The following is a 25,672-nucleotide window of genomic DNA, read 5'->3' as shown; positions in this document are numbered from 1 at the left end:
GGAGCTACTATCTTGTGTAATCTTATTATGTAGACATCTTATTGAACTTTACAAGTCCAGAGTGAAGATGAAGTGTTATAGCCTGCAAAGGGAGATTCAAAGTGAAGCCTATCAAGTGTACTTTCCAACAAATCAAACGGCACATGATTCGGAGCTTGCTAGAGAAAGATATCACGAATTAAAGTTGAATCCGATTCGGGTCCGAGCTGTCAGGAGACCCGAATTTGTTTTAATCACCCAGGCCGCATCCGGAGTCCAAATCAAGAAAACAAGTACTTGTTGGAAAGGTAATTACAAGACCTTTCCAAAGGATCTGGCCCCATCAAGAGATTCGACTCGTGCTGACCGTGGCGGACAAAACAAGCTGACGGATCTGTTTTTCTGTTTCCTAAAGAGTTGTAGTTTGTTAGGAAAGTTAGAGATAGAGTTGGATTTCGGACTCCTTATTCAAGGTGGACGAAAGTATCTCTCCCTCCTCCTTTATATACCCCATGAGCCCCCCTAAGGAGCCTTGGGTTTTGTTTAGTTAAAAGTTAGCCATCGCTACTACTTCGTGTAATCGCGTGTGTCGGTTAGACCACCTGTTTTACCGCTTTCGGAACCCCAACTTATCGTCTCGTTGAGACATTGGTTTGATATAGTATACTCGCAATTTTAAATTGCATCCGCTATTTATCTTGTTCTTGCTTGTTCTTCGATTGCTTGCAGGAACAAAGACCTTCGTGGTCAGGTTGATCGTGCCCCCGCGTGATCAATAACCCTCTGGAGTTGGTGTATCGATTGCTAAGGCGCTGCCTCTTAGGCCGTAGTCGGATCGTCAACGTCTCCTCCTACCCCAAATCGAGAGTTATCAATCTCATCGAAAGATCGGGCCACCCGCACCCGTATCAGTTGCCGCCCCCGCAGGGGATACGGAACTCTAATTGTTGTCGAGAACAACAACAGGACCTAACCAAGACATCGATGTCAGTCTGGATCGACGATAAATCACAGAAAACAAGATCAGAGAGTACATTTCAGGGAAGGTGCGCGGTAAGTGCTAATAGGAAGAGATATATCTAGCTACTCTATTAAGGGAAGGGGCACAAATAAGATTTCACAAATTTGATTTATTAGATTATGGGGATTTTTTTAATAAAGCAATCCTGATGTGGGTCGGGGTGGTCCGATCTTTCGATGAGATTGATAATTCTCGATTTGGGTAGGAGGTGACGTTGACGATCCGACTACGGCCTAGGAGGCAGCGCCTTAGCAATCGATACACCAACTCCAGAGGGTTATTGATCACGCGGGGGCACGATCAACCTGACCACGAAGGTCTTTGTTCCTGCAAGCAATTGAAGAACAAGCAAGAACAAGATAAATAGCGGATGCAATCTGAAATTACGAATATACTATATCAAACCAATGTCTCAACGAGACGATAAGTTGGGGTTCCGAAAGCGGTAAAACAGGTGGTCTAACCGACACACGTGATTACACGAAGTAGTAGCGATGGCTAACTTTTAATTAAACAAAACCCAAGGCTCCTTAGGGAGGCTCATGGGGTATATAAAGGAGGAGAGAGAGATATTTTCGTCCACCTTGAGTAAGGAGGCCGAAATCCAACTCTATCTCTAACTTTCCTAACAAACTACAACTCTTTAGGAAACAGAAAAACAGATCCGTCAGCTTGTTTTGTCCGCCGCGGTCAGCACGAGTCGAATCTCTTGATGGGGCTAGATCCGTTGGAAAGACCTTGTAATTACCTTTCCAACAAGTACTTGTTTGCTTGATTTGGACTCCGGATGCGGCCAGGGTGATTAAAACAAATTCGGGTCTTCTGACAGTTCGGACCCGAATCGGATTCAACTTTAATTCGTGTTATCTTTCTCTAGCAAGCTCCGAATCATATGCCGTTTGATTTGTTGGAAAGTACACTTGAAATCCTTCCCTCTGAGCTGTATGGATGCTTGATTCTTGTTGGCTCTCCCATTCGCCTCCATCGTATCTCATCTTGACCTTGAACTTGAAAAGCTCGACAAGATGCCTACGTAATAAAACGAGACAAAATAGTAGTAGCTCTGCCTCTTCATAAATATGAAAATGAAAATAATTACTACTTGAATTCACCTGATTATAAATCTTGTCAAATATTATAGAATTGAGGGTACCAAAAGTCGTATCCATGGTTAGCATGTCCATATCAAATCCTACTTATGAAATCGAGTCATTTTTTGAAATTAGACAAGTAGGATGGAGCATTTCAGCAATGTGACAATAATTAGTCATTTTGTGTATAGTGGAAAAGTAACTACGAGCATTTTATCAAATAGCACAACCAACTAAAACCCGACTATATGAGCAAGTGACTATAATCTAACAAATACTGGCGGAAGAAAAGTGGTTGAAAAGTTTAGTTTTGAAGATATTGCCAAAATGAACTTGATGGTAATAAAAAATCATCAATTTGATACGTAGTTGGAGATTAAAAAAAATAAATCAAAGTATGGGCCTCTTTGGATCACGGGAGTCATGAAACACATGAATATGAAAAATTTAGAAATATGATGTCATAGCATGATCAATCCTACAGGAAGTGAAATACCGAAATCAGTAGTAGAACTTGTTTGGCTGCACCACAGCAAAAACGCAAGAATTTTTCATAGACGCTGGTGTAAGCTAAAGTTGTCATAGACACAGATAAAAATTTTCAAGAGGTCTAACCTTCTGCTAGAATTCTTATGGGATTAGGATGTAGGAAACCAATATCTCCCATAAAAAAATCCATAAAATTTTTAGAGGATGCATTCCTTTGAACCAAAGGTCTCTGTAGGAAATAGTCATATAAGTTAGAATTATATCAAATCCTATGAAATTCATTCATTCCAAAGGGCCCCTAAATATCGAGAGAATCTGTTGTGATATCAGCTATTGTGTAGTGGGATACATTCAACTGTAGGTTGCTTATGCGACGAATTGAATTCTCAGATATATCAGCTAATTTAAAAAAAAAACTAAAATCATGACTATGTGCATTGATTGATACAGAGACAGGAAATTCCCAAAGAATATGCAGTTTCTTAGCATTTTACAAGGAGAATGCTGTTTTCCATGAACCCACTATGTCCAACATGGGAATCCCTTCTTTTCTTTTGTCTCATCTCTTTGATCTCCATAAATATCCTTTCCACATGTAACCAACAGCATCAAACGCTGCTGCAGCCGGTCCACAAACATCTAGCACGCACAGGACTATCTTCGTCGACGAAACCAGCAACAGAAGGAGCAAGAGGGAGGGCTGGGAAGCTTCATGTTACACGTGCAGCACTTGGGCTGCTTGAATTTGGGCGCCTTGATCCTCGACCAGCAGCTGCAGCTGCACCCGCGCAGCCGGCTGCTGCTACTACTACTACTGCCATGCCCTCCTCCTCCTCCTCCTTGGTCGTGGCTCTTCTCCGAGTGGACGACGCGCTTCTTGAGCTCCCCTTTCGTCTTCCTTAGCCGGGCCTCGTACTCTTTCCTCCATGCCCCGAACTGCCGCTTCAGCACCTTGAGCTCGTCCACGGACATCACGCTCGGCGGCGCCTCCGCCACCGCCTTGGCCGCGTGATCGAACTTCTGGCTCTCCCTCGTGAACTCGTTCGCGAGGTTATCGTCAGCGTGGTTACTTTGCTTCTTGTCATCAACAAGGCCGGGATCGCCACCGCCGCGCGGCTGCCGCTTCATGGACACGGACGCGGACGTGGACGCGTCCTCTGCTCTCGTGGCCAGAGCTTGCGTTTTAGCCCGTATAGCACTGTTCGATAATTGCCGGCGATGGGTGATCCCAGCACTTTGAGCCACCTGCAATGCAAACGACACGTATCTCGGTTAGTATGGAGAATCTGCAACAAACCGGAGCTAGGAAATGAGTAATTCTCTTTGGTTATTACCTGAAGCGCGATGGTTTGTTTCTGCAGCTCCTCCTCCACGGACTTGAGCTTGAGCTCGTATTCCGATACCCGGGATTCGTAGTGCTCCACCTGCTGTCTCAACGCGGCGATCTCCTCTTCTTTCTGCCTCACGTCGTCGTCTCTCTGCTTCACCTCCTCCTCTGCATTCAACGCCCTTGTTTCCAGCTCCAAGTTTTTTCTTTCGCAAATTTCCAGCTCCAAGTGAACCGAAGATTTCCCCTTTTCCTCTTCTTCCTGCGGCGGCAGAGGAATCGGGGCCAGCGGCGGACGGTGACTACTCATCCACGGAGCCGGGCCGGCCCCGGGCCGGTTCAGGGAAGGCGGCCTGCCTCGCACCGTGGGCCGCGTGGGTAATGCCGGCGGTGGCTCTTCCTTGGGCTTGTCGTCCGGCTTCCCTATCCCTCTCTGCATGAGTGCGTCCAGCATTACCTCCATCGAGCTCAGCAGCGACGACGACGTCATCGCCGCTCGCCGGCCCCGCGCGAACGCTCAACCAATGCAACGCGAAACAACCCACTCACTTGTGCAACATAAATTTCAGCTAATAGCTCTGTTCTTCCATCGGAACTCAGCGCCCCTTTATAACCTTGTAGAATCAGGGAGGAATCACGCGGCGGGAAAACGGATTGCGGAACGGAACCAGTCGTCCGGCTGGCTGCAAAAAACGGGCGGCGTTAGCCAACGACGGGCTCCTCGCCGGTGCTGCCTGCAGCCTGGTGGTGGGACGGTTGTGGTGGCATTGGCTTCTTTGCTGTTGGGACATTTCTGGTTGAGAGGTATGGTTTTTTGGCCCCGGATTGGCGTGGTCTGGTGGCTCTGCCCTGGCCGGGCTCGAGCTCCAGGTTGCAGGAGCCGCCCCCCTTTTACATGCACGGATGGCTCTCCGCGGCGCGAGGGATGCCTGTGCATGCATGAGGCCTCGAGTGTGCGCAAGATCGGTCGATCGTGCCAAATTTAGTGTGTTTCTTTTTTTTTGACCACAAAATTTAGTGTGTTTCTTTGCGTATTGGTGTGCATCGATTTGTCTTTTTGTCGAAGATAATGCAGGCTGCTAGCTCCAGCAGTCCACTTCGGGCCCAAGTAACACGGGTTGGGCTTGGTCTTCGTCCCGAAGAGCCCACATCTGGAGTCTGCCTAGGTGCATCTCTACTTCACATAGGTTACTATCGGTCCGATCCGAAAAAAAAAACGCTATTACAAACAGATCCGGTAAAATCGACTTGCTTGGAATTCTTTTTGCGGAGGTCCAAAAACTCGAGCTGAAATACCAATATATCCGCAGGGGAGGTTCAGTTTCCATGCATCCGCAAAACCAGCAGATGGTTGGCAGGAGGAAAATTTCCACTCGGGTACGTCTTGCTGCTTCTGCACGGTCGCCTCCGCCGATCTACACTCACCCCCGCTCCGTCCGACCTCGCCGGCCGCCAAATTCCTGCATGGAGCTCCCGAAGCCCCAGTCATGGATTTGTTCTGTTCGGGTCAAATCGGTATCGCAGAACCTTTTGGGGTTGACTGTATATGCGTTTTTACCGGTCGGTTTGTACCGGATCCGCTAGAGATGCCACACTAACATGGTAACATCCTGGTCGCTTGGTATCATCCCGTGAGTTGACTTTGGGATCCGTCAGCTCTTGTGGACTCTAGCATGCTATTCAATTTCTGTATTCGTATGCAAATTGTAATCCGACCTCAACGGTCATTTGGCTCCGATTAAATTACATAAAACCATCTGGATGTTAAAATTTCACATAGATACCAATTTACGTTTTAATTGCTAAAAATCATCAAATTTATTTAACTCCTCGCTTGTTAGCATCTAAGCCCATTTTTGATGCAGCGGATCCACCGGTCAGACCAACCTGGCATGCCAGCGTGGAATTGACTTCCTGACTTCTTTTTTTCTCTCCCTGAAGCTCTGCTCCTCTGCTTCCTCTGTTCTTCCCCACCGAAACTCCTCCTCCATGTAGAGCGACTGCTCCGGCCGTCACGCAGCTCCCAGCCGCCCCCCGCTCGCCCTCGCACTGCTTGCGCGCTCGCCGCCGCGCCCCGCACCTCGCTCTGCTCGCGCTCGCCGCCGCGCCCCTACGCTCGCTGCCGGGCCCCCGCGCCCCGACCCTCGCGCTGCCCGCGCTCGCCGCCGCGCGGCTATTCGGCGGCCTCCTCCTCGCGGATCCGATCTCGGTGGCCATGGCAACGAGCTGGGGACCTCCTCCTCGCGGATCCCGCCCAAGTGCAACACACGCGCGAGCGGCATGCCACTGTGTCCGTGCTCGCCCGCGATGCGCCGCTGCGGCCATGGCTCTCTCAGACCCTCTACGCTTTGCCTAGGTGAACCGTTTCGTCGTGCTGAACCTTCTGGCCGAAGGAATCGACCCGCCGTGGTCGGAATCGCCGTCGCTGCCACCTTCTTCCCCATGTGGTCGGAACCTTCTCGTGCTCTTCGTTGAGCCGGGGCGGTGCTGCGTGGACAGGGAAGCTTGGAGGCGGCCTCGCGGGGCTAGGCGCTGGCCAGCCGGAGGTGCAGAAGACGGGGCAGGTGCGGGAGGAGGCGCCGGACCTCGCCGGCAGCCATGCAGTCATCGGTGGTGGCCGTCACCATGCCGGCAGTCCACGTTGGCCCGACAGTGGCCCATATCTGTCAAAAATGGATTTAGACGCTAGCAAGTGAAAAAATCCGGTGGTATTTAGCACCTAAAACGTAAACCGGTACCTGTATGAAATTCTGGGCCTAATGTGATGGTTTTCTTTAGTTTAGTCTTTGGCTTCTCACGTACTTGCAATAAATCCAGCCTTACACAACATTTGGCCCAAGTCTGATCACGGACAAGCGATCGTTGTCGGATGTGCATTGAAGGCTTTCATTTCTGACTTTTTTCTTGGTCCATCTTCTAGAATGGTCCATGTTCAACATGTGATTTTTTGAAAATCACATGGGCGGAAGCATTCTCAACTGTGGATTTTGGGGAACAAACTTTCCAGAAATTTTCTTTCGGTCGGCGTGCAGGATGCTTGTACGAGAGAAGGCCGTGGGGCGTGTTGAAAGACGGGCGAGCAGCAGCTCAACTCGGGAAGAAACTTCATCGGCGCAACGTCGCGACTCCCAGCTGTGCAATCTGCGAGTAGGCGTGCAGTTGGGCCTGGAGCAATGTCTGCATATGGGCACTGATCGATAAATGGACTGGTCGGACATCCGGCAGCTGACATGTGCCAAGATGCAAACCATGGATATTTCATCTCATTGAAACCCTGTCGCACGAACATTCCCCCAAGTGGATAGTTGTATTTGGGCCATTTTGATAGCACGTCTGCAAGCGGTATTCCAAAGCTTGCTATCTGTCTTCAGGTTGCTTCGCGGTATCTGCAATAGATGGGAGGGCCACCATGCGAGTGGTTTGGAACAATTGCCATGTGTGGCTTCTTGAATCCCCTGTACCTATGACAATTCGATCTAGAAAATCCCCCTAAAAAAATCCGATAAGATGGACAGCACAAAAGCATGGAAATCATACAAACTTCTGACATGTACAAAACAATTAAAATTTCCGAGTAAAAAGAATACCTCATGTGATTGATAGTTCACAATACAACCATTCTACATCCTAAAAAGGCTCTCTCTATCATAAGCAGAATAACACTCTTTTGCACGCTGACTTCCCTCTTTTCCTTTTCTGGACCATCCCATAACAAATTGATCATCTCAATGTTACTAACACTACGAAACCATATACCGAGCAAAGCTAGACACAGCAACAAGTCTTAAGTACAACAATTTAAAGTCTACGCCTTGCTTTAGAACTCACCAAAGCACAAAGAGCAACATGCTGATCATCAAGCTACTGGTATGTTGTTGGGCTCATTACAGCATCTGCCATGTCAGCTTTTCCTGCGGTCTGTGATTGAAGGGGCTAACGGCAGTTTCTTGATGCGGCACTACTGTGCTCTGGTTTAAACATGACATCATAGGGTACCTCGCAAATTGTCAATTGTACTTTCTTGACATGCTAAATGTATCCGAATCCGATATGGTGAAATCATCACACCTCCATTTCTCTAATTGCTGGTTGAGACCCATCTGGCTTGTCTCGCACTCATCATCGTCATCATCGTCAATGTCTGTAGGCTTCCACTCATCCAGCAGGCTGGAAAGCCGGTTCACACAATGGCTCATGTCTGGCCTCTGGTTTGGTTCCCGTGCTGTGCAATGGCGGGCTAGGTCAGCTACCTCCAGCAGGCTCTTCCAAGCTTCGGCACTGAGTTCCATTGTGGTGTCCACAAACTTCCTGAACTTCTCTTTGTCAAGCATACTTTTTCGGAAGATTGTTACAAGATGTGTTTCGTCTTCAGGTAATGAGTCATCAAGTGCTTTCCTTCCAGCAAGCATCTCCATTAGTATCACACCATATGCATAAACATCAACTTTTGTAGTAACTTTCCCAGTAGCTGTAAACACATAAATTGCACGTTTGTCACTTACTAGATTACAAGAATGAAGACTAAAAAATGGGACAACGAAAAAAGAAAAGAAAAATATATTCACATGTAATAAATAGATGATGTTCCTTTCAAAAAAAACAGATGATGTTAAAGACATGCAGTCAAACTTGTTTATTTTGGCCATTAGTTGATAACAAAACTATTTAGATTTCTTAAATAGAAACAGCACCATGAAGTTTGTATGAAAGTAGTTTCACAGTATAATATTTTTATAACCCAGCTGTCTACCGGCAACCCATCTGAAGACCAAGGGTAGTGTAAACCAGCAACCGATTTTTATTATTTAGTTGTTCCTTTGATTGATTCAGATGGTAAGGCTGTAAGGATAATTGAAGAGGAAGGAGTGCAAATATGGAAGAGAACTTGGTGAAAAAATTAAGAGCGAAAGCACCACCAAAACCATCCAGGAACCAGCTGAGACCTCAACAAAATTCAGAAATAGTTCTTAAACCCTCGCTTTAATACAACCATTTGTCTCTTGACAGCAGTTCATGAAAGTTTTAAAACCGCTGTATTAAGAAGAAAACCAATTTTTTCAACCATGAATTCTGCAAAATCAATTTCCAGCCGTGCAAAAAAAATTCAAAACCATATAAGACACTGCCTCGAACCAGTGAAAACATCCACTTTACAACCTCGGATGGGTTCTCAAGTCTTTTTGGCTGACATGGATGCCACATGTGATCTTAGACCCACCTCCTCAAACAAATCAGCTCATGTTTACTTGGCAAGTAAGCTTTAGGTTAAACAGCACTGAGCTCTCACTGGCCTCTCTCCTAACTGATTTCTTTAATCACAGCACTGACGTGGAGAACACATGGCATCCACATCAACCCAAGCCACTTGTAAAACCACCTGGGGTGGTAAACATGAGTTGAGTTTCAGTTTACTTTCAAACAACCAAATACTTATACTACCATGTTCTTCAAACATGTTACTAGGTATGGAAGGACTCAACACATGTTCTTCGCTCGAGATATATTCAAAAAAGATCACAGATCCGAATCCCCCCAAAATCCCTAGCTCGCTCGTTAGGTTCAGGAAAAATAAATAAATTCTCCACGCCCAAACAGATTACTTTTGGTTTGCGTTGATTCGATCCAAAACTTTTTGTATTGTATTTATCTAAGAAAAATCTATTTTTGTATGTCTTTAGACTATTTTCTATATTTTTGGAGACTAATGGTGTTTGGGCCGATGAGCGCATGCTTTTGCTACCATTAATTTCATTGTCATCTAGCAAAAAATTGAGCTGTGTCATAAGTTAGCCCCCTCCTTCGTTCATTCCTGGGTCCGCCAATGAGTTTACACATGAATCAGCTCCAACAAGGATAGTTGCAAAATTACCAAATGTGAGTAAACACATGGGTGTAAAAATGATTCTTCTTCACTGTAGATGATATTTGATATAGCAAGCAGAACCCTACAAAAGAACCATTTTCTCTGTAGTATTTTGTTTTTCTCGTTATGCGATAGGACAAAGAGAACCGTTCAATGTTTGGCTAGGGTCAATCCTCTGTCATGACATAACTCTATGAAGTTATTAAGTGGCAAAGCACCCTTTACGATGAACCACGGCAAGATAGCAATTTGGAAATATTATTTCAAGCGCGAAAACAAAAGAACTTGGAATGAATTCTGAATTTGTTTCCTTTGCAGAGAGATCCATACATAGAAAAGGTCCGAGACTACACCAAGCAGCTGGCTTGCTCCAAAATATTGAAGTGTGGTATACACCCCAAGAGAAAGCACACAGTTGATACATGAAAAACAAAACTGTCCTCTATACGGATCTATCATTTTTTGCTTTTCAGAAAAGGCCTGAGGAAACTGTTTGGCAAGTATTCAGTAAAGGCATATATCTCTACATCTACTAATACAAAAACACGAGTTGTGGTGAATCCAGAGAATTGTAGCTATCAAAATCAAACAGACTCATGTTGCATTGTTGCTCCAATGATGTTGCACATCATATCACAACTAATTTTGAAAGCATGTAGTCCGGTAGCAGTTTTTGTTATCAATTAATCCCATAAATTTGCAATTAATCTCATTGCTTGGGAAATCTCTCTCAAAGGAAACTTTTTGTGCATTAGTCAAGAGTGACGAGCAGCGCATACACAATTACTAGTACTACTTACGTGGCAAGGCATATGACAGGAAGTACAAATATTATAGTCCACTGCTATGTCAATCCATGATTCCATAATGTTGACTACTGACTAAAAAAGCAGAATATTTATTCCAAGACTAAAAAAAAGACTGATTCTATCCCAAGAAAGCATAACATGTGTAACTGATACGAGAAGCTTGTGCAAGAAAAATACAGAATGGTACTCGAGAATTAAAGATTGAAAGCAGTGATAAATGCACATACTAGCATATTCAGGCGCGAGGTATCCAAATGTCCCTGCCACCCTTGTCTGCATGGATTTATCCGTGTCATTAGCAAGCTTGACTAATCCAAAGTCTGAAACCTTGGCTCTTAAATCCTGGTCCAGGAGTATATTGGAAGGCTTCAGATCCCTATGAATAAAAGTCTCCTGTGCCAAGCCATGCAAATATTCTATCCCCCTGGCAACGTCCAAAGCTATTGTCATTCTCTGTGTCCATGTAAGAGGAGTATAGCCGCTCTTCTGAAGATCACACAGGTGCTCACGCAATGTTCCACCAGACATATACTCATAGACCAAGAGCCTCTCATAGCCATGGGTGCAGTACCCAAGTAGGCCAACCAAGTGCCGATGCCTTACTTTCCTAAGAACATCAATCTCAGCCATGAACTCCTGCTGCCCTTTAGTCCCCATAACGCCACTGTCACATCTCTTTACAGCAACCAGCTTCCCATCAAGGTTCCCCTTGTAGACCACCCCGAACCCCCCTTTACCTAAGATACAGTCCTCATTAAAGTTGTTTGTCGCCTTTAGGAGCACTTCCATAGAGAATTGCATTCCATGGGACTCAAACATATGAGCAATGTTTGTGCTACCAGAACTCACCTGGCTGTAAAGCTCAGTTTGGACTGCACTATCCTCATTGTTATTACCATTAATTCCTACCACCTGAATCTTCATCATCTCAGATTCATCAGGAGAGCCCTTTGTTGAGACTGGCCCAAACTTCTCACTATTCTTTCTCCTCAGATGACGTACCAAAAGCACAACACAAGCAACAAGAAGAACTACAGCTATGAGAATTCCAATAATCATTCCCACATTCTTATGTGCACCTGCAAGACTTGAAGGTAAGAAACCAGATTCCCCAAACCTGTTTCCTTCAGCCAGCACCTTCACTGAAGGCTTAAACGTGGGCAATTCACCACTGAGGTTATTATTTGTCACGTCAAAAAGGTTAAGGTTTGGCATTGTTGCCAAATCCTCTGGTATCTCCCCCGTGAGATGATTATCCGACAGGTCGAGCTTTTGAAGACCAGTCAGTTTAGCAAATGCCGGTGATATTGTCCCTGATAAGTTCCGTTTGGGCAAATTGACAATGATCAAATCTTTTCCCGATGAGCAGACGATACCAATCCAAGTACTACTGCATGGTGCGTTCCCATTCCATGTCTTCGCAAGTTCATATGGGTATCCAAACCCTGCGGCCACTTCAAAAAGGATGGTCACCAGTGGGTCGCATGGCCCAGGCTTTGTCTGACAGAACCTGCTCTGAGTCTCGGTACTGAGTTCTACAACCACCCCTTTATTAAACTCCGGCATCGGCCCCTGAAATTGATTATTTGTCAGAGACACATTCTTCAGTGTCTTGATCCCGGTGAGCGAGGCTGGAACAACTCCAGTGAGCATATTGTCCCTGACGTTGAATGACTCCAGCTGTGATTTGCTCAGATCAGGGATTGGACCCGTGAACTGGTTGGACTGAATCCACAGCACCTTTAGGTTCGTCATGGCCGCAATAACATTAATCGGCCCCGACAGCTTCCCATCCAACTGCTGGTTGTTCAGCTGCAGAGAATCTAGGGCAATCAGCTCAGCCAGCCCGGCAGGCAGTCCGCCCGTGAGCTTATTATACGAGAGCCGCAGAGACCTGAGCGATGTGAGGTTTGCAAGGACTGCAGGGAAGGCGCCAGTGATGGAAGCATTGGAGGCGGCGAAGGTTTCGAGGGAGGAGGAGCCGACGATGGCGTCAGAGACGGACCACGGCTCGAGTTTCGGCATATTCTCGAGGCTGAGGTACTGCAGGGAGGGGAGGTCTTGGAGGAAGTCCTTGGGGAGGGAGGCGAACCAATTGTCATTGAGAACGAGGCGGGTGAGACCGGTCAAGCCGGCGACCGACGGGAAGGCGCCGCCGAGCGTGTTGCCCTCGAGGTCCAGCTCCGTGAGCGCGGTGAGGGAGGACAGGGAGGGGGGCAGGGTCCCGGAGACGCCCTTATTCCCGAGTCTGATGGCGGTGACCCGCCCCTCGCCGCCGCGCTCGCAGGTGATGCCGTCGAAGGTGCAGACGTCGCCGCCGCTGGTCCAGGACGAGGGCAGGTTGGACAAGGACTTGGCGAGGTCGGAGATGGCGCCCTCGTCGGCGGATTTTGCGGCGGCGGCGGCCAGCGAGGAGAGGAGGAGGAGGAGGAGCGGGAGGACGGCGGCGAGAGGGAGGTGGGGATCCCTCCCCATGGCGGGCGGATTGGGGGGAATGCGGTGGTTTCTCGGGGGCGAGGTGGTGGTGCTTTTGGGTATGGTCCCTATTTTGGGGGGAGGAGGAGGGAGGCGCTCCGGCCGCGTGGTTCCTGTTTCTCTCTCTGCCCCTTCCTCTTCCCCTTCCCCTTCCCCTTCCGTCTCTTCTTTCCCGTTACAACTTTTTTTTTGACAGCCCCGCTGCAAGTATTTTTTGTTTGTCTGTGTTCCTTTCCTGCTTTTGCTCTCCTGTCATGTTCGCGTTTCCTCTTTTGTGCTGGCGAGGGCGTGTCTGGCCGTGTGGGGCCGTGCGCCGCTGAGTCGCCGAGCATCTCTGATCCTTATTATTAATGCTCACCCGAATTCTAAATTGTTTTCGAAATATTACATGTATCTAAAATGTTTTTAACAATATATATATTCATATTTAGATAAATTTGAGTCAAGAATTTAGAATCAGTGGAAGTAGCAAATAAAAATCCTAGCATGATTAAGGCTCAAACTGAGTATGGATGATCTTTTTTCCATCTTAGCTTCTTCGAATAATGGAATATTAATTAGCACAATACGGCTACTGACTAAAAAAGAATATGCTATATATTTAAAGAGAATATAGTATCATTCCTAAATAAATATAAGAAGTACTCAATTTGTGATGAGTCAAACAACTTCATGTTTGACCAAGTTTAGAGAAAAATCTACTAAGATCTACAGTACGAAATGAGTGTACTGTAAAAAAAATATAATGAAAATTAATTTGCAGTTTTAGATCTTGATAGATTTTTCTATAATTTTGGACAACTTGAAGAAATTTGATTTACAACAAAGTTAGGATTTTGAATAATTTATATGTGTTCTGAAGAGTATGCTCGCATAAAGTTCAGAATTTTTTTACAATTTTTAGTGATGTTTTTTATTCTACAATTTTTCTCGAGAGCAAAGAGCTAACTCTATATTATACTCACCTTCTATGTATGTGCTAATTAATATTCCAATACGGTTACTGACTAGTATATTGTAAGATATTAAAAATAATTTGAAACCCGAGGACTTGTAGCTAAGTGAGGCATGGAGAGGCCGTGGGTTTCAACCTCCTTTAAAAAATAACAAAAAATGAAGAATCATTTAAGAGAAAAAAATAAAAGTAGCTTTATAATTTTGAAAAACTTAGATTTAGAATGAAGCCTTACATACATGAAAAGAGGGAGCAATATTTATTTTTTATCTCGTAGGAATGCATGTGGTTCTGCTATACCATTATAAAAATATTATTCCCTCTGATCCATATTACTTGTCACGGCTTTGTCTAGATAAAGTTGCGGCAAGTAAGATGGATCGGAGAAAGTAATTAGTAAAAGCGATCTATCCACCCTTAAACGCCATACTTGTATAAACAGTAAGAATTGTGGAATCCTGGCCGGCAGTTAGGGTTGCAGCTTCCAAATGGATGCCTACCATATACACAAAAGCATGTAACATCCATCGACATGAGTACCATTTGGGAATTCGAAAACAACATACTCCGTACTAACATTTGTCACATATTCCCAAAGAAAACTATGTACATGATTGTGTTTCTAATATGCTTGTAAATTTTCATATAAAAAAGATCAATTTTGTCTTCTAGAGAAAAAAACGAAAAAGAACAAACTTTTATACTAAAAGTCAAAATTACGGTATATAAGGACATCTTCAAACAACCTATTACTAAGGTTTACTAAAAGGAGATAATGAACAATCTTGTCTAAAGTAACAACATCTCCAACAAGTGGTCATCTTGTTAGTAATACTTCAAAAGTATTAATACTTTATTATATAACTAGCCCTAGAAAAACATCATGTAAGTAACAACTAGCTCTCAGATAATACTCACTCCGTTTCTTAAAAATTGGCATATTAGCTTTCATTAAGACGAAGCTTTGACCACAAATTACTATTTTAAAGTGTGGTTTATATGACATGAAACCATAAGTATCATGAAATACTTTTGATAACGAATCTAGCGGTGTCATATAAACCACACCTTAGCATAGTAATTTGTGGTCAAAACTTTGTCTTAATGAAAACTAATATGCCATTTTTTTAAGGAACGGAGGGAGTAGTATAGTTGTTACTTGGACTTTGGTATGCGTGAAGTACCCATTTATTCAAGAAGAAACCATTACTTCGTCTCTCCTCTCTTTTTCACATCCACATTGTAAAGTGTTGACATGTCATCATTTTAATAACAGTTGAATCACCTTGTTGGAGATGCTGTAATAATTCATTCGGTCCAAACAAAGTACAGAACAAACAAACAAAGATAAGATTAGACTTTTCACACGTGAGTCAAGCCCCAGCCATGTAACTCGAGTCGAGTTTGGAAAACTACAAATCAACCGCCTTTTGTCGATAAATTACAGTTTTACATATGTTTTCTGATACTCCCTTTTTCAGGATGATACTCCGACTATCCATATTGGAGTACTATAAGAAGTAGTATCAAATATCCTTGGATAAACAAAAAGATGACCTATATTCATTCCGGGTAAAAAAAAACTCTAACATATCTTTTGGCACCCATCATTTGCCGCTAGAATTCTAAATTTCATTTTGGATTCTAGAAATCAAGTTGTTTGGCTGGCGCAGAATTGGATACAGAAATTCAATCTGAATTTCCATTTAATCACACTATGTGACAAACCCCGATTCGTATCTAACAGTCATCATTTGTCTGAAATTGTGTCTCATTCTATAATTTCATGTGACAGACAAACATGATTTTTGAATTCAATTTTTTTATCGATATGAGGAACAAAAGGTAACCAAGTCTGCTCAGCTGCGAACAGTCTCAAGATTACCTGAAAACTGAATCCAGAATTCAAATTGACCAAATAAAATTCTATCAAAAATTTGATTCATTCATTTTTACCAAATAAAATGAAATGAGGGTTACCAAACGGGCTGTAACAAGATTGTCTTTTCCGCACAGGGCATAAATATATCTTCTTGAAAATTCACACTTACAAGATCGAACGTTGACGTGTGTGTGGGTGTCTTTTGAATCTCGCAACGACCCTAAATGCGGTCGGTATGACATTAAATGACCCACATGCCCTGTCCGTTTGCAATGGTAGTAGCAGGTCGGCATTCATAACTGCTACTAGTAACCATAAAAAGTACCGACCACAAAATGTACAAGCGAAAGTCGAACAATTCAATTCTGAAACAGGCAGAAATGAATCTATGCCGACATCAGCAGCTAACTCTACAAACACACAGAGAAAAGCATATTGTTATTAAACCGTCGTAAGCTTCTGCTCACTGAAAGTGGCTAACATGCATCCCCAAAGACGGCATGCATCTCCATGATTGGCACGTTGCTTTGTGTCATCTTGCATCGCTTCAAAAAATGCACAACAAAGCTATTGCTGGCCATTCAGCCGTATCATGCCAACTGTTCTTCCACTGGAGAGCCTTAGCTGTGTATAAGCAAAACGAAGAACTTTCTTCCTTTTACTGTTTTATCTCATCAGGAAGGTCGTCGAGGACGAATGGGCCGAGTTTCCCTGCTCTGAATAGAGTCAACAACTTCTTGGCTGTCGGTCCATGAGATTCATCAAGTGGTCTGTGAGGAATTCTGAACACCTTACGAAGAGCAAGGAGCTGTGCGTCAATCAGACTTTCCAGCCCAGTCTCTTCATCAATGTTGCCTGTGAATTCCATAGCTGTGCTGCACAGCGTTGCCTGGACCTCCATCACTAAGTCCTGGATCAGGAAGACTAGGTTGTTAGTTATCCTAAGAAATAGATAACTTGGAATCCATTGATAACCACAGTACCATGAGCAGCACAATTAGGCGCCACTTACGATTTGGACCGTGCAATTATGATCGAATTATTAAGTTCAAAATGCAAGAGAACATAAAATGACAACGAGCTTTTCCCTGGAGAGAAAAAAGTTAGTAGGAAGTTACAAGAAAGCTAAGTCTGACATATACAAGTACAACACACAAAAATGACAAAGAAAACAAGAATGACTGAGCACAAAAGAAGTACATCAAAATATGATGGTTGTCAAGCAAACAAAATGTACCATGTTAACCGCTTAACTATATTAAAATAATAATTAATAAGATCTGACAATCAGACATAATCACATGGTGGAAGTTCAGCTAGCACAAGGTATACTCCACAAGTCACCAACCACACATGGCCTCTGATCTACGCAAGTGGGATGCTTTTCATGGTCCATGCTGCCAAAGACAACCCAAAAGTAGTGTGATCATAGAAGCTAACACATATAACCACTACGGTGGCCCAATGCGTGAGAACAACCTATAGATTAGCATGCACATATAACCACTCCAGCCCATACAGTAGTGACAAGCACCTGGATATGAGCCCTTTTCCAGATCTCAACCATTATTAATATCTCTTGTATACCAAGGTGGAAATGAAAGTGTGTGCATCAAGGGAAGTATAGTTAGTAGTTACACATATCAGCTCAACAGAGTTTGAGGTGCAACAAAAGCTTGAATGGCAATAATTAGTGGGATCGATATTTTGATTTGCACCTGGGTATAAAAAACTACTAGATTAAATATATATATGGTGGGTTTTACACATCAGACGCAGCCCACTCCACTAAAAATGGAGCTCAGGGAGGTGCTTACAAAAAATAAACCCTTTTTTGTTTAAGCTACCTGTTTCTATATAACAGATGCTTAATTAGGCACCTTTGGTACAAAAATAAGCACTTATGCTTAAGAATAAATCGGTTTACTTTCATAAGCACCTTGAATGTACATGCCCTAGGGAGCACCAAGTAAATAAAATCAACAGGACAAGATTATCAACTTCTGACACATCAGTACATTAGTTTGCAAAAAACAAAGTATGATCTATGGGCATTATTCCTTGCAATTTTGCAAGACACTTAGCCAAAATACAGAATACTAGAGTGTTTAAAGCCTGAAGCTATGAAATGTAATACTCCATAAAAAGTCAATAATGTATATACTGTACACCATGATGAAGCATGCCAGCACAAGATATTCCAAGGCGCATAAATTCTAATCGTGAATAAATTCACTGAAATCCAAAATTTTCCATAAACACAGATATCCCAACTTTGCCCAATGCTAGTCCCAGAGAGCAGTGAATCTAATATTTACAGCTTCATTACATCACCTAGAAACTGTGATCCTTTCTTAAACCCCGTCCATGTGATCCTCAAGCCCACATATAATCTAATGCATCAAAATGTCATCTAATGGCCTATATGAAAAGTTTGCATGATATGACCTGGATATGGGTTTGCACTACATATGTCCCCTTAATAGGGACTGCTCATGCAGTGCATTATCTGATAGAGTCAGTACCTGAACATATAAGGCATCAGAGTTATTAATGCGTTTCCTCCTGCGTAGTGAATCTCTAGAGCCTTTTCCACAACTGTGTCCTGGCTCCTCATCAAATTCTTCTCTTCTGTGCAGCAGTCGCTCCCAGTGTAGAGGGGTTTTTCTAATATTAAGAAGAGATAGTAAATATTTTGCTATACGCTCCTCTCCAACCACTGAGTCTTTGACAGCTCCTGCACTAACAGAAAAAGGGCAATGTAGCAATGTGGCAACAAATATGTAAGCAATCCCATATTAATGGAGAATAAAAACTAGTGAACAAACCATGATGTTCATTATGAGGAAGGCATGACAATAATCTTGCTCTTCAGATGAATTTTTGGCAATGAGAAAGCAACAACATAAACTAAATCTAACCTGTCAGAGCAAGCTTTAGACCCGTTTCCATGTCTGGAATGCTTGGCACCAGAACACCTGGTGTATCAAGCACATAAATGCTTGGCTGGCTTGCAATCTACCCAAGATACATCTTAGTATTAATTTAAGCAGTTGATCATACCAGAAGAGAACAAACAACAAGTTAAAGTCCTACAAATGGCTTACTAGGAATGCATTCGGATGAACAAAGGCTCATTGTCACAGTGGTGACTAAGTGTGATGTGTGGACAGTTGTAAACTACTGAGGTCCTGTTTGTTTGGGCTTCTGCTTCAGCTTTTGGTGCTTCTAGCAATCTCAAAAGCACTTCTCCCGTTTACACATGAAGCTGAGAAGCACCTCCGGACGTGCTTCTCAGCTAGAAGCACCAAAAGCACGTCCAGAGGTGCTTCTCAGCTTCATGTGTAAACATGAGAAGTGCTTTTGAGATTGCTAAAAGCACCAAAAGCTGAAGCTGAAGCCCAAACAAACAGGGCCTGAGTTGACTGATGGTGTGCAAGAGAATGGGAACAAAGTACCAGTTCAAGCACAATTAGCTGGATTTGCATGCGCCAAATATATTGTACTGGGACACTAGAGTTGGCACAAGTGGCCTGTCTTGTAGAATGTGTTTAAATCATAAGCAGAACAAAAGGGAAGATGATAATTGATATCAAAGAAGTTAAACAAGGACATTCCTCACATCTTTTCTGCAGTGTCTCCAAATGATTATGATTTATGAGTGGAGCGACCAGTCGCATGACTAGTCTACCAGCCATAACTTGGATGTGTTGGGCACTTCAACTTGACTGGTTGCCAGTCAATCGACTGGTCGACTGGTTGCTGACAAATCTAGGCTTGCTGGCCCACTGCTAGATTGAACGGGACAGGGAAAAAAAGGTTGGCCATTGAACTCTGGTCTGTCCCGGTTAAACATTGAAGATATTTCTAACTTTCCATGAACCAATCGTCTCTGCCACCGACATCGTCACAGGTAACCACAGCGCCAGCCTCAACCGGCAAGTAATCTTCTTATCCGCTCTGATTCCTCCTTCCAGTCCTCTACTTCCAATCCTCTCCTTGCTGCGTTGAACTGTTAGATTAAGTTGTGCTTTCATCTCTTCCCTGCAGTCCTCTCCTGTGTTGAACTATTGGTTTGATTTGTGCTTTTATTTCTTCCTTACACATTGTGCTAAGATCATGTAGCAACCGGAGGTAGTGCAAGAAGTTTCTGCAGCTGGAGCTGTTGGGCAGATCCATCCAAGTTCCAAGGATCCTAATGCTCTGTTTGTTTGGGCTGTGGCTGTGACAGAAGCGGCTTGGCTGAGTTGCGGACTGGGCAATCAGGTGGCCAGGACGGGAGGAAACAAGGGATGGGGCAGGGGTACAGAGCTAGTGGCATATCCTCACTAATTTTCATGAAGAATCAGGGGTGAGCTGGTAGTGGGGTTGTGTGGCAGCAGGTGCTTTTACCTTGTTTGTTTCAGCTTCAGCATTTTTTCACAAAAAAGCTGCTGTAAAAGCCCAACCAAACGGATCCTAAGAGGAAGCCAACTAGGTTCCATATAAATTTCAGTAGAATTCCTACTAGTCTTCGTCGTAACACTCCTGAACAACAATGGGGCAAGGGTGAGTACTTAGGGTACTCAGCAAGACTTTTTTTTTTAACGAATACTCAGCTAGACTTATGCCTACAAGTTTTATTGTTTAAGTAGTTAACTATCATCACTTGTTAATACAAGGGATTTGACCAAGGTGGGTTATAGTCAAATAGGTGCACAGTTGAGGTACATCTACGGTAAGCATCTACAATAGTACAATGGTCATTCCATATAAATTTCATGATCGTAGTAGTTTACTATTATGGTATTTGTACTAGCTAGTGAACGATGATACTAGTCGAGCACGTGACTAGTCGCGAGTCGGTACCTAGCAACTGCACTTGACTCTTCGACTCTTAATCCTTGTGCCTCCTTGTTCTTGTGCTCTCCCCGTATTTTAGCTATGAGTCTAACAAGGGGAAGACTCATATGTGCCGTAACTAAGATGTTTTCTTTTGTGAAACTCCAGGCACATAGGTAGGTAATGTAGTGGCCAGAATGCCAGATGGAACCACAAGCAAGAATTACCAATATTCAGAGTATAAAGTAATTATTAGTAAAGCTAAAACATAACCCGTATCTTCTATATTAAGAAAAAAGGATACAAAGTTACAAACTGATTCAAAGTTTGTTGTATTTAGTCCATATCCATGGATGCATGCCTATTCTTTTTGTTTACCACAACTAGTGTTGAATATGTGCAAATAGGAACAAACAAAAAGATACTACTAAGATATGACTCAGCTTAGCACAAATGCACATGCATAACACAACTTAGAAAACAGCCAAGTTAACAAGGTTTATCTGGTGTCTTTTGCCGGTATCTAGTGCAATAATAATGATGACCTAGAAAAAGATTCAAGATAACAAATTTAGAAGTGTTCATAAAACATTGACCTTTAGAGCCTCACCTTATATCCTGCAATGTCTTGAGTAACACCAGGCAGTGGTCCTACCGTAGCCCGCTTGATCTTATCATTCACTGGCAGTAGAACAACAATAAAGATAGATTACCAACAACAACAACAACTAAGCCTTTTGTCCCAAGCAAGTTCGGGTAGGCTAGATATGAAACCCAAACAGAAATTTGTGGAAACTAAAAGTAAACACAAAAACAAAGAAATAATCAAGGTTCAGGCACATGGGTTGCAGATTTCCATGCAGCCCTGTCGGAAGCCAGATCTTTGGACACATTCCAGTCTTTTAGGTCCCTTTTAACTGCCTCCACCCATGTTAACTTAGGTCGTCCTGTACCCCTCTTAGCATTATCAAAGCCCTTTAAAATCCCACTATTTACTGGTGCTTCTGGTGGCCTCCGTTGGATGACCAATGAAACAAGAAATATATATTTTATAATGGTCATACCTGGAAAACGAGAACGGGCAATTCTATGTATGGAATTTATGAGAGCAGACTTTCCAACATTAGGGACACCAACAACCATAACAAGAAGTGTGGGCTCTTTCAAGATTGCTTCCTTTAGTTTCAACTCCACAAGCCCAAGCAGCTGTTAATTATAGAAGCCAGCATTAGAGGAGTTGAACTTACACCGAGGACTACAGAAAGTGAAGTACCATATAGGAAAGATAAAATTGATAAACCAGTTCAGTAACATTAATAACATGCTTCACATTGGTTGAGTAATATGAAATGATTAAAGTCTCACGAACCAAGTCAATAACATGCAACCCACTGCACCATCAGCTATGGGCCTATAGCATTGTTAAAGAAAAATATACATCAGAATAGCTCGATCAAGCCTTAAGCTAGAGAAAGCAAATTAGGTGGTTAAATGATACTGCTGGAGGAACTTTACAGTTATGGATGGATGTATCTGTTGTGGACATCTTTTGAGTCAGCATTTCAAAGGACGGATGCTTGCTCAGCTATGGATAGGAGCAGCTAGATGCACCAAAGAAATATGTGAAGTTTTACTCTGGAAAATCTCCAATAAATTTTGGCCATTGCTTCTTTGTATAAATATGAGAGGAAGATTACAAAGAAATTATACCCCAAAACTAGTTCATGATAATCTGAGTACCATTTGCACCAACCAAGGAAAATAATTTCTTGTTAGTTCTAAGAGTTAGAAAGGTTTGACTGAGCATTTTTATAAAATAACATATATTTTGGAACTGAGGTTGTGTCCGAAAATATTTATTAGGTTTCTTAATTTAAAAGGATTTAGTGTGTTCACTTTCCAGTTTGAAAGGAGTCAGTTTTATACAATTTTGGGATAGAAACTAGCTTTAGGTATGAAGAATACACTATAAAAGAGAGAGTGCATATTTCATATGAATAAAGAAAGTATGATTATTTTCTTTTCATCCCTCTACTTCCTGCCATCTCAGCATGGGAAATCCACTGGTCGCAACCAAAATCTTGCTTATATTATCTATATTAAAGATTCATACACATCAGTATCTACAGAACTTCTGTTTGAGAGAAATACCGATTCCTCATTTTGTTCTAAAAGAAGAGATGAAATTTTAGGAGAAACACAGCAAGAAGCAGAATGTATCTTAAACTACAATTTCAATATATATAATGCAAAGCTCATATACTTCAATTAATTCCCCCAAATAGTAAATACAGCCAATAAATTTGGATTCTGTGCAGGGTGCAAAATTATAGTTTGACAACTTCAGAAGATATTTTATTTAAAATATTTTCAAAGAACAAAGTTGTCCTTTAATACTCCCTCCGTCCCATATTAAGTGACTCAAATTTGTTTAAAATTGGACGTATATGTATACTAAAATACGTCTAGATACATGTAATATTTCGGCACTTAATATGTGATGGAGGGAGTATTATATTGTGAGACTTTGCAGGTTTTGATTCTTGGTATTTGGCTCTAAGTTCCTCGTTGTGAAGACCTTTAGCAGTTGTACATCATAGAATCTCAGCAAGCGGTGTAGATCTTGCAACTGATAATTAGGTAAATGAACACCAACTCTCAGAGTTGCAGAAATCTCAAGAGCTTAACGCTCGACTGATTTCCAGTATATTACATATATCCTGTGAGTTTTACAAAACAAAGTAGATAGACATGAAACTAACAGTTACCTAACCTGATTAATCGAATTACTACTGTGTGAATTTATTGAGATGCAATCCTGCTTACGTGATTCAAAATGATCAAGCCACATCTGCATATTGGTGAAAATATGACCTTGTGAGTATAAGCATTGGATCTCAGAAATTACATTAAAGCATGAATGTCCTCAACAAGAAATATTGCTTCCAGAGCCTGACCTAACTACAGAGGTACTTACATTCATCATATTGGGATTCGCTAGATCTTTCTTGTTTAGAGCAAGGATACGCCTCTTAGCTGAAAGCACCGGTTGAAGGTCTTCATTCGCTGAGGACAATGGAATCTGATCATAAGTTACATTAGTTGCAAGCAATCGATCGGAGGAATAGATAACACAGTAAGCAAACAAACGTACATGAAGCAGGCAATTAAGTTATGAGAATTGCATGAAACACATTTCACCAACTTGTAGACTGTAGCCACTACTTCTTTTTAGCGTGACCACCTTCATTCGGCATGTATAATAGTGAAGTCAGAACCTACACACTCTTATGTTTAAGAGAAATCATGTAGTGGGGGTCTCCTATTTAGATATAGAAGAGTATGTTCCATTATCTCGTAAGGTTCAGATCAGCACCCCTAAAGGAAATTACAGCCTTACACGTGGGAAGACATTTCGTCGAACACCATTCCCACACAAAAAAACGTCCCCCGCCTCCCGCGTCAAGGCTTCCGAAACAGGATATACCAAGCAAGGGAAGGGGGCAGTTCCGTGAGAAAGGGAGTGTGGAGGCTTACGCGGGAGTCCCGAACCTCGATGACGAGGTCGGCAAGCTTGAGGCGGTCGCGGATGGCGCGTGAGGCGGCAGCCATGTGGCCCGGGAACCAGTTGATGACGCCACCACCGGCATTGAAGGCCATCTCGCTGGCCCTCTTGCCTGCCCGCGTCAGACCCCGCATCTTCGGCCGCTCCACCCCGCGCTGGCGGCGCTGGTCCGGGTCCGTCGGCAAGGCGCCACGCCGTGTCGCGCTGCAAGAGCTTGTTTATTACAAGTTGGCCTCGCAACTTTTCGCCCTTCTAGCGCTAGCGCGGCTTCATTCCTCGGTTTTGGTGGCTGTGCTAGGAATGCGGGGAATACCGAACCGGCGCACCGCAGCCCATTGTTTCTCGGCCCTGCTTGGGCCGGCCCAAACACCACGATGCAACAATTAAGCACACCCATGGTTTCGCTCGTGAAAAAAAAAGCACACCCATGGTTATTTCACTGTGGTCAAAGAAGTGCGAGTCGTTTCGCCGGAAACAGGAGCCCATCGATTCGGCATCAGGCGATGACTGAATCATATGTCAACTTTTGGTTGCAGTTTATCTATTTTCTCTGTGAGGTTTTTATATCATTTTGTGAGATTTGTGTCCTAGCGGTAGAGGCTACGTCGTATGGAGTAATGGAATTTTGCCTTCATCCTCGTCCTGGCATAGTCAACCAAGTGTACCATGAAAACAGTGGGTCTCGTAGTTTATAGTTTTTAGGGTTCCACTTTTCCCTTGGTGGTGTTCCAGCTGAGTCCACAAATCCTGCTTTTTCTCGAGTGATCTTCGTAATTGTAAATTGGACTTCGCTACAGTAAACTGCACTTCGTCACCAAGTTCGAGTGATCTTCGTTATCGTAAACTGCACTTCGTCACCAAGTTCGAGCGATCTTCATTATAGTAAATTGGACTTCGCCACCAAGTTCAATGGCCATGGATGCCTTTGTTGATCCGTGACAACCCACACTCAAATGTGAACAGCTGCATGATGGATCTTCTAGAGGTTGCGGCGACAACAGGAGGCTTTGTAACATGAGGTAATGGCATCAGGGACAAGGAGAGTGCTTCTGAGCGAACCATCAAAGAACGTTTGGAAGGCCTCAATCTTCATGGAGGGTAAGTGGTTGGTCTTGATTTCTCAAAGGAAATTGATGGACACATTTCAAGATGTCCGATGGTAAAGGATCTAAGGTTTTAATCCAGGGGAGGGTGAAAGGTGACTAGTTGTCTACAAATTCTAAACCAAGTTAAACATTTTTCAAAGGTTAGGTGGAACTACAAGGTTCTCTATAAATATAATTAAGTGGACAGTCCTATATATGAGCAATACTACCACAAGCATAAAGGTAGTATAGCACAAAGAAAAATTGTTGTAAGTAAATGATGGAAAGTGTAAACCGAATCGGGAGCCGT

General features: G+C 43.3%; 3 protein-coding genes and 2 long non-coding RNA genes across 7 annotated transcripts; 1 reads left to right on the top strand and 4 right to left on the bottom strand.

The window, feature by feature from the left end:
- Window positions 1-3,078: 3,078 nt before the first annotated feature.
- On the bottom strand, window positions 3,079-4,397 carry LOC100828218 (myosin-2). Its single transcript, XM_024454576.1, has 2 exons — window positions 3,915-4,397; window positions 3,079-3,825 (listed from the first exon to the last, which is right to left on the bottom strand). The coding sequence occupies exons 1-2, from the start codon at window positions 4,395-4,397 to the stop codon at window positions 3,235-3,237; spliced, it is 1,074 nt and encodes a 357-aa protein (XP_024310344.1). The 3' UTR covers window positions 3,079-3,234.
- A 1,998-nt stretch (window positions 4,398-6,395) lies between these two features.
- Window positions 6,396-6,767, bottom strand: LOC112268732. The gene is made up of 2 exons (XR_002960130.1): window positions 6,646-6,767; window positions 6,396-6,570 (listed from the first exon to the last, which is right to left on the bottom strand). It is a non-coding gene; the product is annotated as an uncharacterized LOC112268732 (long non-coding RNA).
- A 671-nt stretch (window positions 6,768-7,438) lies between these two features.
- LOC100827405 (receptor-like kinase TMK4) lies at window positions 7,439-13,209 on the bottom strand. The gene is made up of 2 exons (XM_003576014.4): window positions 10,807-13,209; window positions 7,439-8,375 (listed from the first exon to the last, which is right to left on the bottom strand). Exons 1-2 carry the CDS (start codon window positions 13,052-13,054, stop codon window positions 7,915-7,917), a joined length of 2,709 nt encoding a protein of 902 aa, XP_003576062.1. The 5' UTR covers window positions 13,055-13,209; the 3' UTR covers window positions 7,439-7,914.
- Window positions 13,210-16,008: 2,799 nt separating this feature from the next.
- Window positions 16,009-24,551, bottom strand: LOC100828938 (short integuments 2, mitochondrial). Of its 2 annotated transcripts, XM_003577546.4 has the most exons (8): window positions 24,250-24,550; window positions 23,690-23,794; window positions 23,486-23,563; window positions 21,777-21,918; window positions 21,323-21,393; window positions 18,813-18,909; window positions 18,417-18,628; window positions 16,009-16,801 (listed from the first exon to the last, which is right to left on the bottom strand). In XM_003577546.4, the coding sequence occupies exons 1-8, from the start codon at window positions 24,409-24,411 to the stop codon at window positions 16,550-16,552; spliced, it is 1,119 nt and encodes a 372-aa protein (XP_003577594.1). In that variant the 5' UTR covers window positions 24,412-24,550; the 3' UTR covers window positions 16,009-16,549. The 2 variants fall into 2 exon arrangements, with proteins under 2 accessions (XP_003577594.1, XP_014757391.1); XM_014901905.2 differs by lacking the exon at window positions 23,486-23,563 and having other exon boundaries at window positions 24,250-24,551.
- On the top strand, window positions 19,646-20,413 carry LOC112268920. Of its 2 annotated transcripts, none has more exons than XR_002960453.1 (2): window positions 19,646-19,804; window positions 20,008-20,413. It is a non-coding gene; the product is annotated as an uncharacterized LOC112268920 (long non-coding RNA). The 2 variants fall into 2 exon arrangements; XR_002960452.1 differs by having other exon boundaries at window positions 19,646-19,833.
- Window positions 24,552-25,672: the final 1,121 nt, after the last annotated feature.

The sequence above is a fragment of the Brachypodium distachyon genome, chromosome 4, assembly GCF_000005505.3.
Source record: "Brachypodium distachyon strain Bd21 chromosome 4, Brachypodium_distachyon_v3.0, whole genome shotgun sequence".
In the NCBI taxonomy this organism is placed as follows: Eukaryota; Viridiplantae; Streptophyta; class Magnoliopsida; order Poales; family Poaceae; genus Brachypodium; species Brachypodium distachyon.
This window is presented reverse-complemented; position numbering and strand designations above follow the sequence as displayed.

What these genes read in the sequence shown, in the direction of transcription:
- LOC100828938 (XM_003577546.4), bottom strand. Translation starts at nt 24,411, where the DNA reads ATGCGGGGTCTGACGCGGGCAGGCAAGAGGGCCAGCGAGATGGCCTTC. An exon ending in GTAGTAATTCGATTAATCAG is followed by an intron (nt 21,919 to 23,485) that starts GTTAGGTAACTG and finishes TATAATTAACAG; the next exon opens with CTGCTTGGGCTTGTGGAGTT. An exon ending in TGCCCGTTCTCGTTTTCCAG is followed by an intron (nt 21,394 to 21,776) that starts GTATGACCATTA and finishes TTCTACTGCCAG; the next exon opens with TGAATGATAAGATCAAGCGG.
- LOC100828218 (XM_024454576.1), bottom strand. Translation starts at nt 4,397, where the DNA reads ATGACGTCGTCGTCGCTGCTGAGCTCGATGGAGGTAATGCTGGACGCA. An exon ending in AACAAACCATCGCGCTTCAG is followed by an intron (nt 3,826 to 3,914) that starts GTAATAACCAAA and finishes TTTGCATTGCAG; the next exon opens with GTGGCTCAAAGTGCTGGGAT.
- LOC100827405 (XM_003576014.4), bottom strand. Translation starts at nt 13,054, where the DNA reads ATGGGGAGGGATCCCCACCTCCCTCTCGCCGCCGTCCTCCCGCTCCTC. An exon ending in CCTCGCGCCTGAATATGCTA is followed by an intron (nt 8,376 to 10,806) that starts GTATGTGCATTT and finishes ATGTGTTTACAG; the next exon opens with CTACTGGGAAAGTTACTACA.